Source organism: Chenopodium album, chromosome 22, assembly GCF_948465745.1.
Source record: "Chenopodium album chromosome 22, dcCheAlbu1.1, whole genome shotgun sequence".
In the NCBI taxonomy this organism is placed as follows: Eukaryota; Viridiplantae; Streptophyta; class Magnoliopsida; order Caryophyllales; family Amaranthaceae; genus Chenopodium; species Chenopodium album.
The window spans coordinates 2,530,635-2,543,726 of NC_137855.1; the positions used below are offsets into that span (position 1 = coordinate 2,530,635).

Sequence of the window (13,092 nt, forward strand, 5' to 3'; positions counted from 1 at the left end):
CATCACAAGGAAAATACGAACCTATCCCTCTAAATTCAAAGTCAAAGTAACCCGTGATTCTATCTCTTTTATAAATATCGTAACAGAATACAATAATTGATAATCTTACCCAGAACAATATACGGAGTATTGCATTTTTAGAGAGAGAAAAAGAAATTTATACTTACAAAAATGTCGACGGAGCCAATTGTTGGAGGAATCAAGCAGAAAGAAGGATCAGAGAATAGTTTGGAAATCGAAACCCTTGCTAAATTCGCTGTTGATGAACACAACAAAAAAGAAGTTTGTTTCTCTCTCTCTCTTTTTTTTTTAATTGAGATGATTTCTCTTTTTTTTTTTTTTTTTTTTTTTTTTTTTTTTTTTGGTGAAGCAATTGTATTGATATTATGTTATTATTTCTTTTTTCTGCAGTATTGATGTTTAAAATTTTGTTTATGATGTCGATTTTTGCATCATAATCATGCTCCGATTGTATGCTTAGGCGAAATTTAATCGTTTCAATTGTATTTATGTGTATACTGTATATTATTATATTACCTTTTGTTTAATTTTAATTTTGATTTTAACTTTGGTAAATTTACTCTGTATTTATTGAATTATATCCAATTTTAATTGAGGTAAAGGTTTTCACCAAATAAAATAATTAGATAAAACTATTGATTTATGAGTCATTGAGATAATACTGTATAAAAAAAAGTCGTTCACTTATGAGTAACAATTGATTGGTGATCATCGAATTGTTCGTTAATTGTTGTTAATTAAGTGGTTTGTTGATTTTATTGGTGAATTTTGGTTGGGGTAAATCTGTCTTTATGATACCTTGACTTTTAGGGTGTAAACTGTGCTGAGCAGTTAGTTGATTAGTTCATAGATCATAATCTGAAATATAATTGTAATATCTAAGGGTTCGTTTGACTTCGTTGTGGTTTTCTGTTTTTTTGGTTTTTTGTTTTTTAAAAGTATATTATATATGTCACATAATGAATCAAAAATTATTTAGACTTATTAAAATCATAATAATTTTGAAAACTGACGATAGAAGAGTGGAAACACCTTTTTCTTGGTTCCTGTTTTTGGTTTTTAGTTTTTTAAAAAAAACAGAAAATTGAAAACAAAAATGATGCCAAACAAGCCCTTCTCAACAAAAATAGAAAACAAAAGCTGTTTATTTTTTTTTTATTATTTTTTATTTTTTATTTTTAATATGGATTTTTTAAATGAAATAAATTTATGTGTGATCTAATTAGATTCGCATTAACGTGTAATTTCAATTATACGTGACTAAAGCTATTGTTGATCACTTGATTATAATATGATTAGGAAATTGTGAAAATGTCAAATGGGACAAACAATTAGGAAGATTTGATTATTTTATACTATGCAGTTGGTACTTGGTAGAATTGAATTCTAAGTTATTGATAATATTGAAAGTTCTATACAAAACGCTGTTTTGTTGATTATATTTTGGATGGATGGTTTGGAGATGGTAGAATGTAGGATCAATTAGTTTATGTTCTCATGATTCTTAAACCTGTGAGTTGACCTAGACTCAGATATAGATGGTCAATTTTGGGGTGGCATCATATTCAGGAATCAGGATGATTAACAATTTGTATTATTTTTCCGCAGAATGCTTTACTCGAATTTCACAGAGTTGTAAACACCAAGGAACAGGTTGTTGCTGGTACTCTATACTATATTACTCTTGAGGCAACTGATGGTGACAAGAAGAAGGTTTATGAAGCGAAAGTGTGGGTTAAGCCATGGTTGAACTTCAAGGAAGTGCAAGAATTCAAGTATTTGGGTGATGCTGATGCCACAGCAGAGGGTTCCAGCAGCTAGGTTGCCTAGGTATGTACTTCTATATTTCTATATGCTTCATCTTACAAGGGTAACTGCCCCCGTGATTTTATTCTTTTTTCGTGATTAAGAATCTCCCCTGCTGTAATGCTGTTTGTCTATATTATGTTGGCTTCTGGAATTTTCATTTTATGCTGAAGTCTAGAAAGATAAAGTCATAAAGGTATATACGAGCAGTTCATTATGCTACATTACATGATGTTTGTGACATTTTTTTAATTTTTTGTTTGAAACTGAGTTTTTTGCACAAGTTTTTCAGAAGTAGCTGCTGGCATGCCATTCTTATTTTATGGATTAGGGACTAAAAGGGTTGGCTTCTGATTTGTAAAATCTGCAATGAGTTGTGGACCATTCTGTTTTGTCTAGTTTTTCACTGATGTAAAGTTTATAATTTAGAGAGGGATGTAAAATCTTGCAGAAAATTGATATCTTTAGTCTTCTTATGTCTGAACTAGAAATATGTCCTGCCAATCTGCCATCACTTGATTTTGGCATAGTTAACGCCTTCCTTAGTACATGGATTTTTTTTCTTCCGTTGGATTGCTTATTTACCTGATTTCTTTCCTGTGCTAGTCATAGTCCTAAACTGATCTAAACTTCAGTTTCTGTAATTTTAATGAAGTTTTCCTCTTGCAGGTCTCTGATGAATGTACTCGGTTGCTTTTGGGAACATTGCGACTGCTAAAACCTGTTTGAGTGAATTCTATCTATACAATCACTCTTTCTAAATAATCTGTAATGTTGCACCCTTTAATTCAATGAAGATTCATGAATGGAACATTGTTCTTCTGAACTCTGTTTCATACGTCAATCTATATTATTATGGTACCAAATAATGTGTATTTCTTCTTTGTTTCTCAGTAGCTTGCTTTCAAAATCATTATATGTTTCTGCGTGTTGTTTAGCAATGTTCAATTTCTGCAATTCGTTTTACACTTCAAACCAGTATTCTCATGAAAGCAATCAGAGATATATATACAAATCACAACATGATAATTGATAATTACCCTTGATTCTAGGAACAGTTACTATATTCTAAGCAACAAAATACTAAGGGCCTGTTCATATTTACTTAATTTCAGTTCAGTTCAGTTCAGTTCAGCTCCAATCAGTTCAGTTCAGTTCAGTTCAGTTCCAATCAGTTCAGTTCAGCTCTTAATTTCCCTCTCACATAAAATATTCATTTCAGCTCAATTCAGTTCAGTTCAGTTCAGTTCCAATCAGTTCAGTTCAGTTCAACTCCAATCAGTTCAGTTCAGCTCAGTTTAGTAAATATGAACAGGCCCTAAGTCTAATATAATTATGTAGCTGGAAGATAGAAATCAGTCCTGTATATAGTGACCGTCCCTAGAATTTAGGCTTATTGTCCATTGTGTATGTTTCTGATTACGTTAATGAGAGAAAACTGAAGGGATTACCTTATTGTAGCCACGCTCAAGTCCTGTCCAATAACGGTAAACTATAAACTGTATACGGTATTTGCTGTTTGCTTAGTACCTGTTCTTAGCCTAAAAAATAGCATGAAGCAAAGCCTGCATAGAAGTAGCTGTTTGTTCCAGCATTTGCCCCTTCATCTCCAGGATAATTCAGGGCCAAGATGGCTGTAAAAATGAAAATTAATGCAACTGGCCCGATGGTGCAACTGGCCTATATTGTATATACTTCGTATCATGTCATCCATTAGTCTCCGTAGCATTGGAGTCGTTCACCATTACATGGCAACTGAAGCTGTTTAGTTTGTACCCTGCAAACACCAACAGCCAGCACTACACAGGTACTTGGAGAAGATCAAGAAACAGAGGTAGTAGTATATAAAGATTACAAACGCGTATATATACATGGAAAATTTTGCACATGAATAGGATCATTTAACCATAAATGGTCTAGTTTAAGAGTTTGATTAATGCATCAGAAAATAGCTTACTTTTAAAGTTCAGCAGCGAGCACATAAGATTGTAAGAAGACCTGAAATAAAACAACCCTTGCAAATTAAACTTGTTTACATCAAAATTCAAGTACTGAAAACTGCCAACTTATGTATTCTGAACTCCAATCCTAAAGTTCAACATTTCTTTTTGATCTCTGCCTTAAAACTAGCGTTTTTCCATTGTTAGTAAACCATGTAAATAAAATATTGGTGTACGTTCTTATCATTTGTAGATCAGATTAAATTGTTTTTCTTGCATTTGTTCTGACATAGCACGGAGTAATTTCCAGTCATGAACGGTAAGTGATGCATAATTGCATAGTAAGTTGGCAAAATCATGCATAAGTGGAAGCAAGAACATCGAATCTTCTTCTTCTTTTTTTTTTTTTTTTTTTTTTTTTTTTTTTTTGACAGGAAGAACATCGAATCATTGACAACAAAAAAATTATTTGGAAAAGAATTCCCTCTTAATTATCTTTTTTCAATTCTTTTTCCATATTAGAACTTCATACAAGAATATGAATGTTTAGAGGAAAACAATAAACATGTATACGAATTTACGGTAATCAATCTGTTATTCTCCTTCCTACATCCTCATTCAAAGAGAATATTTATAAAAAGGCCCTAATATAGTCTAATTCAAGTTTAAGCTAAGGCGGCATTTGATGTTCAATAAAAAAAAATCATCCATAACGCCAATTATTTATGCTTTCTAGCTATTTTCGAATACAACTATATATACAAATATTATTTTAATAATTTCATACTATATGACATGCATGAATTTTTATCATATTTAATTTTTCATTTTAAAAAGTTATTCTTATTCTTTTTATTTTTTAATTTATTTTTATTCTATATGACAATAGCATTATGGTTTTATCTTCAATCTCTGAATGCATGACTACGCAACCTTTTCCTTATTTCCACTATATAAACACCATTATTGGCATTTAAAGGATAATTCATTGCAAAGCATAAGCTTCATTATTCTATCAATTACAAGACTCAAGGTATGTTTTTTTTTTTTTTTCTTTTTGTTTGCGCCATAAAATAATTTCTATCATTTTATATACTTATGGTCATATGGATTGCATGTGTTTTTTCTTCCATTATTCATGTATGAACTATATTATTGATAAATATATAATAATAAGCTTATAATTATAGCATATATATATATATGTTGAAGTGTTATACATGGCCATTTTACTTAGTAACGCGTACTTTTTGAATAAAGCAGCAGCTAAGCTAAGGAAGGTAATTAATATAACAATGGCTTCGGTGCAACAAGTTGGTGGCATGGCGAATGAATTATCAGACAAGGAGAAAGCAATAATCGGAGAGGCGATGAAGGAGGCGCAATCTGTCCTAGAAAACAACATAACAAGCCAAGATCAGCTGGTACTAGTCACAGGTGTTATGAAGAATAGCCAGTCTCGCGCTTTAAGGCTTAACAAAACGGCAAAACCTATAGCTGGACAGGAAGTTTCATAGCCAACCCTACTGAGACAATGAGTGAGGGTAAAGCTGCATTCGTGCACGAGGGCGCGGCTTGGCAAGGAAACCTCCCTGTGGTTGTTGGCTCAAAGGGTGTTGTGATATATGGTCACTATGATAGGGCTCTTCCTCAGCTTGGATGGCTCTTGGCTTGGGACAAAACTGCTCAAGTCTCTGGCAAACTTAACAAGGTTTGTACCATTACATCGTTTAATTGGCACATATTCTATTATTATTCTTTCTATTTATTTCTAAATGATAATGAAAATGGAATCCTGATCAAACTTAGCCCGGCCCGATTTTAGGTGGATTTTAGACAGATTTTTTGGCTCTAATTTTTTTTTTTTTGATAGGGTTGGGAATGTGTTTTTACACATATTTAGTTGTTTTTTTGGCCCGCCCAAAAATGGCCCAAAAAGCACGCACGACCATTTTGGGCGGGTTTGGACACAAAAAAATCGGCTTGAATCTTGGCCTTGCTCGAGAAGTGGGTTGATTATTTGACCTTGGCCCGGCCCGATCAATGATAACCTCTAAATGAAAATGGAATCTAATGAGGATGCCCCAGTTTCTCATGATGAGAAACGAATTCGTTTCTCATGGTGGCATTTTTGTGAATAAATCAACAACTTTTTCAACTTTATTCAACTGTGGAGCCCACAATATTGAAAAAGTTGTTGATTTATTCACGAAAATGCCCCCATGAGAAACAAATTTCGTTTCTCACCATGAGAAACAGGGAATTTCCCGAATCTAATACTCTATCTATCGATAATTCTATAAGAAAAACATACTCGTGACTTCGTGAGTTATTTGATGATCAGTCTAGCTACTGTGTAGTTTCACAATATCAACCTTTTACAGTATGATTTTTAAAATACTAGACGTATTTGAGGATCGAAGAATACTGACGAGTGAAACAAAACGAACTATGTTTTAGAAATGGATGGAGTAGAATTAAATCGGGGTCTAAGTCTAATGATACATTGTTTTTGTTGTAGGTGTATGTTGAAGCTGGAGAGCTAAACAGGCTCATGAATCTGGATCTGACTGTAGTAGAACAAAAACTGGATGCTTCTCACGACGTAAGCCGGTACTGGGACAGCGAAACAGGTGCTGCTGCGGTTGCTGAAATTAAGAACCATGGTGATAACATGGCTTTGGTTGGTGCTAGCTTTGATTTACTTATCAATGGCAAGAAACCAGCACCAGTGACATTAAAAACTTGTACTCCATCTTCTTAAGGAATTATCAAATTAACAATCAAAGGGGACATAAATTTGAATAATTAACCTGCATCTTGTAATTAATATACACGATGTAGCTATTAATAATATCTACAGTACTATACGTCTATACTAGATCAATAAGAAATGCTCCCCTGAAAATTGAGGAAATATGTATTCCATTATCGAGACATACATCATGTATCATTTCCTTTTTCTTTTTTTTTGGTAGAAATACGAACTAGATTAGATAAGCATCATAAAAGTTAATGGCCACAGCCAACTTACAAAAGCAACCCCCATAGCTAGGGCGGTTGATACAGAAGTGGGAGCATCTCCCCTACAGTTAGTTGTCCCGAGTATAACAAGTTTGGACCAAAATGAACATTAGAACTGTTACAAGTCTGTAAGCTAGCCTGTACAGGATCCTGAATAATTACAAAATGTTCTAAGATAGAATCCTGATTACATAAATTACTAGAAGTGCGCTGTAGATCCAACATGGCTTGTCTGGCCCCCGCATCTGCTTCCCCTACTGCTTCCCTGGAAGTCTTGAACAGCTTTGCCCCTCCTGCTGTTTCCATCAGGCCCCTGCACAAAGAATAATAATTCCTCATTTCATCAGTCCCCAACCTTGAGTTGTTGATGCCCTGAAGCTCTCAGACAGTCAGAGAATAGGTAAACCCTATCCCATCCTTCCCATATGGCCCAAGCAGCAGCAGCTATGATAGCCATAGTTTCAGCCATCACAGCAGAAATTGCATTACAATGAACTGCAATACCCTTGATCCATAATCCCTGTCTATCTTTGCACACACAAGCAATACCAGCTCCAAGAGAGTTAGTCTTAAAGGAAGCATCCACATAGATATTGAAATCCTGCAAAGGATTCTGACTCACTTGGGAGCCCCCAGTTGAGGTGATATGACCAGACTCACCCGGACATGAAAACTCTGTGATTAGATTTTGTACAGAAGCAACCCATCTGTCAGGGTTTTGAATCCATGTATCATTTTCTAGTTCTATATTAATTGCAACATTTTACTAATTTTTGTTTTTCTAATTGCAACGTTATATAAACGCCAAAATTATTAAGGCTTTTGAATCCATTAAGATGAAACGCTCAGTGACTATATAAATGCAGTAAAGACATTAAGGCTTTTGATTGTAAGAGTATTTATATTTTGAATTTATTAATAAATCTCAATTCTCACAATATTTAAAAATAAGTTTGGTTCCTTATTCTCACACACTCAATCAAAGATACCACACGAATTTCTATCATGTCTACATTTTCAACAATTGATACTCCCTCTTATTATGTGAGTAATAAATAATAAAAAGTGGACTTTAATAAAGAGACAGAGGGAGTAATATATATACCGTATCTTCTTACACATCTATATTTTCAATAAGATAACAAATGATAACTAAAATGATAACTCGTACATTAGTTAGTATAGGATCTAATTACTACTTAGCAATTGGTATAAGGAATAAAGGAAGGTGTAAAAACCAAAAGAATAACTTTAAATTGTGAAATCAAATAGATAGGTATTCTATTCTATATATTGTCGTCAATGCTTCTGTAGCGCTCTTGATGTTATATGTTGGTCCTATTTTTCTTACACGGATTCTACACTTGTTGTATATAAGACCTACAAGATTGATAACGATAAAATCTAGACTCGTTGTATGAATGATATTAACTCCTCTAAACAAATTTTTTTTAATGTCCATGTTGTTGCACAAGCAAACAAGCATGTTTGTGCAACATCACCGATATAAAAAATAAAGAAGTATAGCTTTTAAACATTCTTCATTCTTTATTCTTAATATGATTGAACGAGAACTTAAAAATAAGGGAAAAAACAACTAAATAAGCGTCGATTCATTCATATCGAAGTTTATGTCTAAAATTTCATTTTCTTCATTCACTTTCTATTATCATAAAAAAGATTTAGGGATAAATTATTCTTTGCAAACAAATTCTTTTATTGTCAAAAGGTTCGATGTTCTTGCTTCCACTTACGTACGATTTTGCCATCTGTTGACGAGTGAAAACAACGTACTTGTATTAAGCTAATAATGCATGACTATATTACAACAGATGTAAGAAGAAGTAATTAACGTACAAATTAATAAAGAACACATAGAGAGATTTTTAAGTGGTTCAAAACAAATGTATTAGCACTAGACTCAAATTTTAGGGATGATTCTATAGTAGTCATCCTTAAAATGTTCCATCTACTTGAGCAGTTTAAATCCTATATCTCATATTCATGCGTCTTTAATTTCCATGTACCATTAAATCTTATATCCCATATTCGTGCGTCTTTAATTTCCATGTACCATTAAATCTTATCGGTCCAACTAATCATTTTGCATTTTGTTGAGCGTAGCCCATGAACAACCTACATGTGAGCATTTTCTTGTCCCACAGTAAAAATACTAAAGGGGGAGTGTAGTGGTAATGGAATCCCACATTGAAATAATTCAAGAGTTATCACCACTATATGACGCTAAGGGGCTACCCCTCTCATTGTCATATAGTTTTGAGATGGAACTTCCTTGATCTTGTAAAGTGGCGGACTTGCACTCCCCCGTGACGGGTGCGGCCCAGACTTGTATTTGACATATTTGTTACAATATAGTCATTACTAGAATAGTATGTAGTTTTCACTCGTTAGTGCGTAACGTAATACACAATAGCTGGAAAAATAGTAGAGAACTGGAAACAAAAACATTGAATCAATGCTTATTAAGTTGGGTTTTTCCCCTCTTCTTTTTATCTCCCCCTTCATCAAATTAAGAAAAATAGTTGGAAGTAGCTTAGTGGTCCTAATAGTTTATGAGTTATCCCATCATTATTGACATTAAATTTTTATCATGTTCTTCATTTTTAAAAGTTATTCGACCTTATTCATTTTATTCCATCCTTTTTGTCAATAGTAAGAGTACGTTATGAATACTTGTTTACGCAACCTTTTTACTCATTTCCACTATAAATACACCATTGCACTAAGGGTATTTTAGCATTGCAAAGCATAAACTTCTAGCTATCAGTTACAAGATCAACTTAAGGTATGCTTTCTTTCTACTTTATTTTTATATGAAGTAATTTCCATCGTTTAATGCATGCAGGCAATATAACTAGAGAGCTTGTTATATACACTCGGGTGTACCATACACCCATAAATGTTTTGTTCACATTTTGATGATTGCTTATTATTTAATCATTAAATGAAGAGCAAAGACTAATCTTGGGTTCGTTGGGTATACGGTACACCCGGATGTATATAACAAATTCTAATATGGATATATATATATATATATATATATATATATATATATATATATATATATATATATATATATATATATATATATATATATATATATATATATATATATATATATATATATATATGTGGCCTGGTATCTATTACATGTTTTATATTAGTGTTTATATCTTTCAATATTCATACATGCATATAAGCTACATAACTTTTGAAATTGTGTTATAATACAATCCACGCTATGACGCTAATGCCTTTTCTTCCAACATTCATGAACGAACTACATAAGTTTTTAAATATATATATATATATATATATATATTGTGTTATACTCGTAATACAATCTATATTGGAGTATGTTTATTGAAATTAAATTCGTTCATGCATATAGCAATTTATAATTGGCTTATAAATGTAGCATATATATTGAACTATTGAAGTGTTAAATATTGCCTTTTTGTTAGGTTAAGTTACTTTATTTGTAATGTGCCTTAATAATATGGAATTGACCCTCAGGCCAGCGACAAGTTAAGCAAGCTAAGGTAACAATGGCTTCGTCGCAAGTGCACCAATTATCTGGCAAGGAGATGGCAGCAATCGAAGAGGCAATGAAGGAGGCGCAGTCTGTCCAAGCAAACAACATCAAGAATGCAAAGGCGAGCCAAGATAAGCTTGTCTTGGTTTCCGGTGTCATGAAAAACCAACAAGGCCGCGCTTTAAGGCTTAACAAATCCCACAGCTGGAAAGGAGTTTTCATATCCGGACCTTCTGATACAATGGCTACCGGGGTTGGTGCATTCGTGCACGAGGGTACTGCTTGGGAAGGACAACTCCCTGTGCTTGTAGGCTCCAAGGGTTTAGTGATATATGGTCACTATGATAAGGCTCTTCCTCAGCTTGGATGGCTCTTGGCCTGGGACAAACCAACTCACGTCAACAATGGAATTAGCAAGGTTTGTTGTTTAGCACAATACACGATCATAGAATATAGAATCAATCATAGGCCTTAGCCTGAAAATTCTATAGTAGTCATCCTTAAAATGACTATCACAATACTTAATTTTTCATAAGCCAATATTAAGGGAATTTTGACTTTTACCACCTTCAAATAACCACTTAATTGAATTTACCATCTCAAAAAAAAAAAAATGATTTACTTTACCACCACCAAAATTTCCAAAAATTCGATTTTACCACCAACTAACGGATTCCGTCCATGAATCCGTTAGTAGGGCTCACATTTTTGACGTTTCTTCTTCATCTTCCCCGATCTTCCATATCAACCAACCAGCAACGAAATCAACTACCTTGGTTGGTCGAAATTTCGTGTGGGTTTCGCGTCTAGGTGGTGGTGGTTTCGGGTCGCGATGGTTTCGGTGGCGTGGTTTCTTGTTTGGGGTTAGGTTGGCTGGGGTGGATTGCGTTGGTTTCGCGTCTGGGTGGTGGTGGTTTCGGGTCGCGATGGTTTCGCGTCTGGGTTTGGATGGTGGTGGGGATTGGTCGTAGTTGTTAGGTGGTGGCTAGGGTTTTGAGGTCGGAAATTGGTGGAAAGGGGGTAGAAATCGGTGCGGCTGTGGTGTGTGATGCGGTGGTAGCGGTTAGGTGGTGGGGTTGGTCGTAGCTGTTAGGTGGTGGCTAGGGTTTTGAGGTCAGAAATTGGTGGAAAAGGGATCGAAATCGGTGCGGTGGTTGTGGGTCCTGACGGTGATGGTAGCGGTTTAGGGTTTAGGTGGGTCCCGACGGTGGCTGGTAGCGGTTAGGTGGTGGGGGCTGGTCGTAACGGTTAGGTGGTGGGGCTGCTCGTAGCCGGTCCGGCGGTGGGGGTCCCGACGGTGACAGCAACCACCGGTTGATTGATGGGGAATTTTAAAAAAAAAATTTGTTTTTATTTTTTTATTTTTTTTAAAACTTACCCAATAATATAGCGACAAGTGTGCAAGGTAGGCCCCACTAACGGATTTATGGACGGAATCCATTAGTAGGAGGTGATTGGTGGTAAAACTGATGTTTTATTTTTTTTTATGAGGTGGTAAAGTAAATAAAGTCGTTATTTGAAGGTGGTAAAAATCAAAATATCCCAATATTAATAATGATTTTTCTTTTTAAAAAATTCAAAAATAAAAAATCGGAAATTAAATTAATTTTCTAAATTTTCCAAAAAAATTTGAATTTTAAAAAACTAAAAATCATTTTCAATAAGTTTGATGAGTTGGTCGACCAATGAAAATTAAATATAGTGGTAGTCAGGATAAGTACGGTAGAAACATACATCTCTGGCTCTCTGCCATCAGCTTATCAAGCTTTTAGTTGAGTTGATCCTTTTACTAATATCAAGAGTCAGCGTGATAAAAAGGTCACATGTTCAAATCTCATCAGACTCATGACTGTTTTTGTTTGTTGCAGGTGTATGTGGAAGCTGGATATCTAAGCAAGCTCTTGAAAATGGAGCTGACTGAAATTGAAAAGAAACTTGATGAATCCCGCAGCATATCTCGCTACTGGGACAGCGACACCGGTGCTGCTGCATGTGCTAAAATTGAGAACGGTGCCGACAACATGGCTTTGGTTGGTGCTACCTTTGATCAGTTCTCGCAGTGTTAATATCTATATATCATATATGTATCTCCTCTACGTACTTAATTAACAACGTAACCAAATTAAAGGGGCACTTCGACTTAATTAAATAATTAAACTGCATAATGTATAATGCAGGTATTATCATGTATAATATGCTAAGTAATGCCCTCTTGATTTTGTAATAATGATGAAAGATGGATGATACATACATCTAGTGCTTATATAATAAAGAATGCTTGCTTTATATTACCTTTTTATTTATTTATTTATTATTATTATTTTTTTTTTGAAGAATGCATGTTTTTTATGATAAGTTCTTGTTAAGGGTAATTTTTTGCTAACTGATTGAAGAATTATTTATATATATATTAACAAATATACATAATGGGAGTTCACCGAATCATGTAAATGTCAATACACGGATCAACATTTATATACGTTGTTTTTTTTTAAGATGGCCACGATTTTTTTTAACAATGGACTGTGTACGGAGTATTATTTACTTTTCACACATTACTTTGTCCTGCACATTAACAAAGATATTAGATTAGATTAATTAAAATAATTTTACCACGCACGATAAAAGAATTAGCGCTAAAGTAGTTATGATTAAAGATTTTACTCCGTATAACAAAATCCACTTGTTTACATTTTCTAATAATTTTCTCAAATAACGTGTTAAGTAGTTGGGTTAGAAATTAAG

The 13,092-nt window shown here is 33.9% G+C and overlaps 2 protein-coding genes and 1 pseudogene across 3 annotated transcripts; all 3 read left to right on the forward strand.

Annotated features, from left to right (window-relative positions):
* The first annotated feature begins 94 nt into the window (after positions 1-94).
* LOC145603796 (cysteine proteinase inhibitor A-like) lies at positions 95-2,720 on the forward strand. Its single transcript, XM_081659779.1, has 3 exons — positions 95-282; positions 1,630-1,851; positions 2,497-2,720. Exons 1-2 carry the CDS (start codon positions 172-174, stop codon positions 1,840-1,842), a joined length of 324 nt encoding a protein of 107 aa, XP_081515905.1. The 5' UTR covers positions 95-171; the 3' UTR covers positions 1,843-1,851; positions 2,497-2,720.
* A 1,974-nt stretch (positions 2,721-4,694) lies between these two features.
* Positions 4,695-7,546, forward strand: LOC145605372 (uncharacterized; annotated as a pseudogene). Its single transcript, XR_014105063.1, has 3 exons — positions 4,695-4,800; positions 5,031-5,478; positions 6,289-7,546. The product of XR_014105063.1 is annotated as an uncharacterized LOC145605372 (transcript).
* Positions 7,547-9,494: 1,948 nt separating this feature from the next.
* On the forward strand, positions 9,495-12,633 carry LOC145605528 (jasmonate-induced protein homolog). Its single transcript, XM_081661596.1, has 3 exons — positions 9,495-9,597; positions 10,329-10,765; positions 12,216-12,633. Exons 2-3 carry the CDS (start codon positions 10,361-10,363, stop codon positions 12,411-12,413), a joined length of 603 nt encoding a protein of 200 aa, XP_081517722.1. The 5' UTR covers positions 9,495-9,597; positions 10,329-10,360; the 3' UTR covers positions 12,414-12,633.
* The last annotated feature ends 459 nt before the right edge of the window (positions 12,634-13,092 follow it).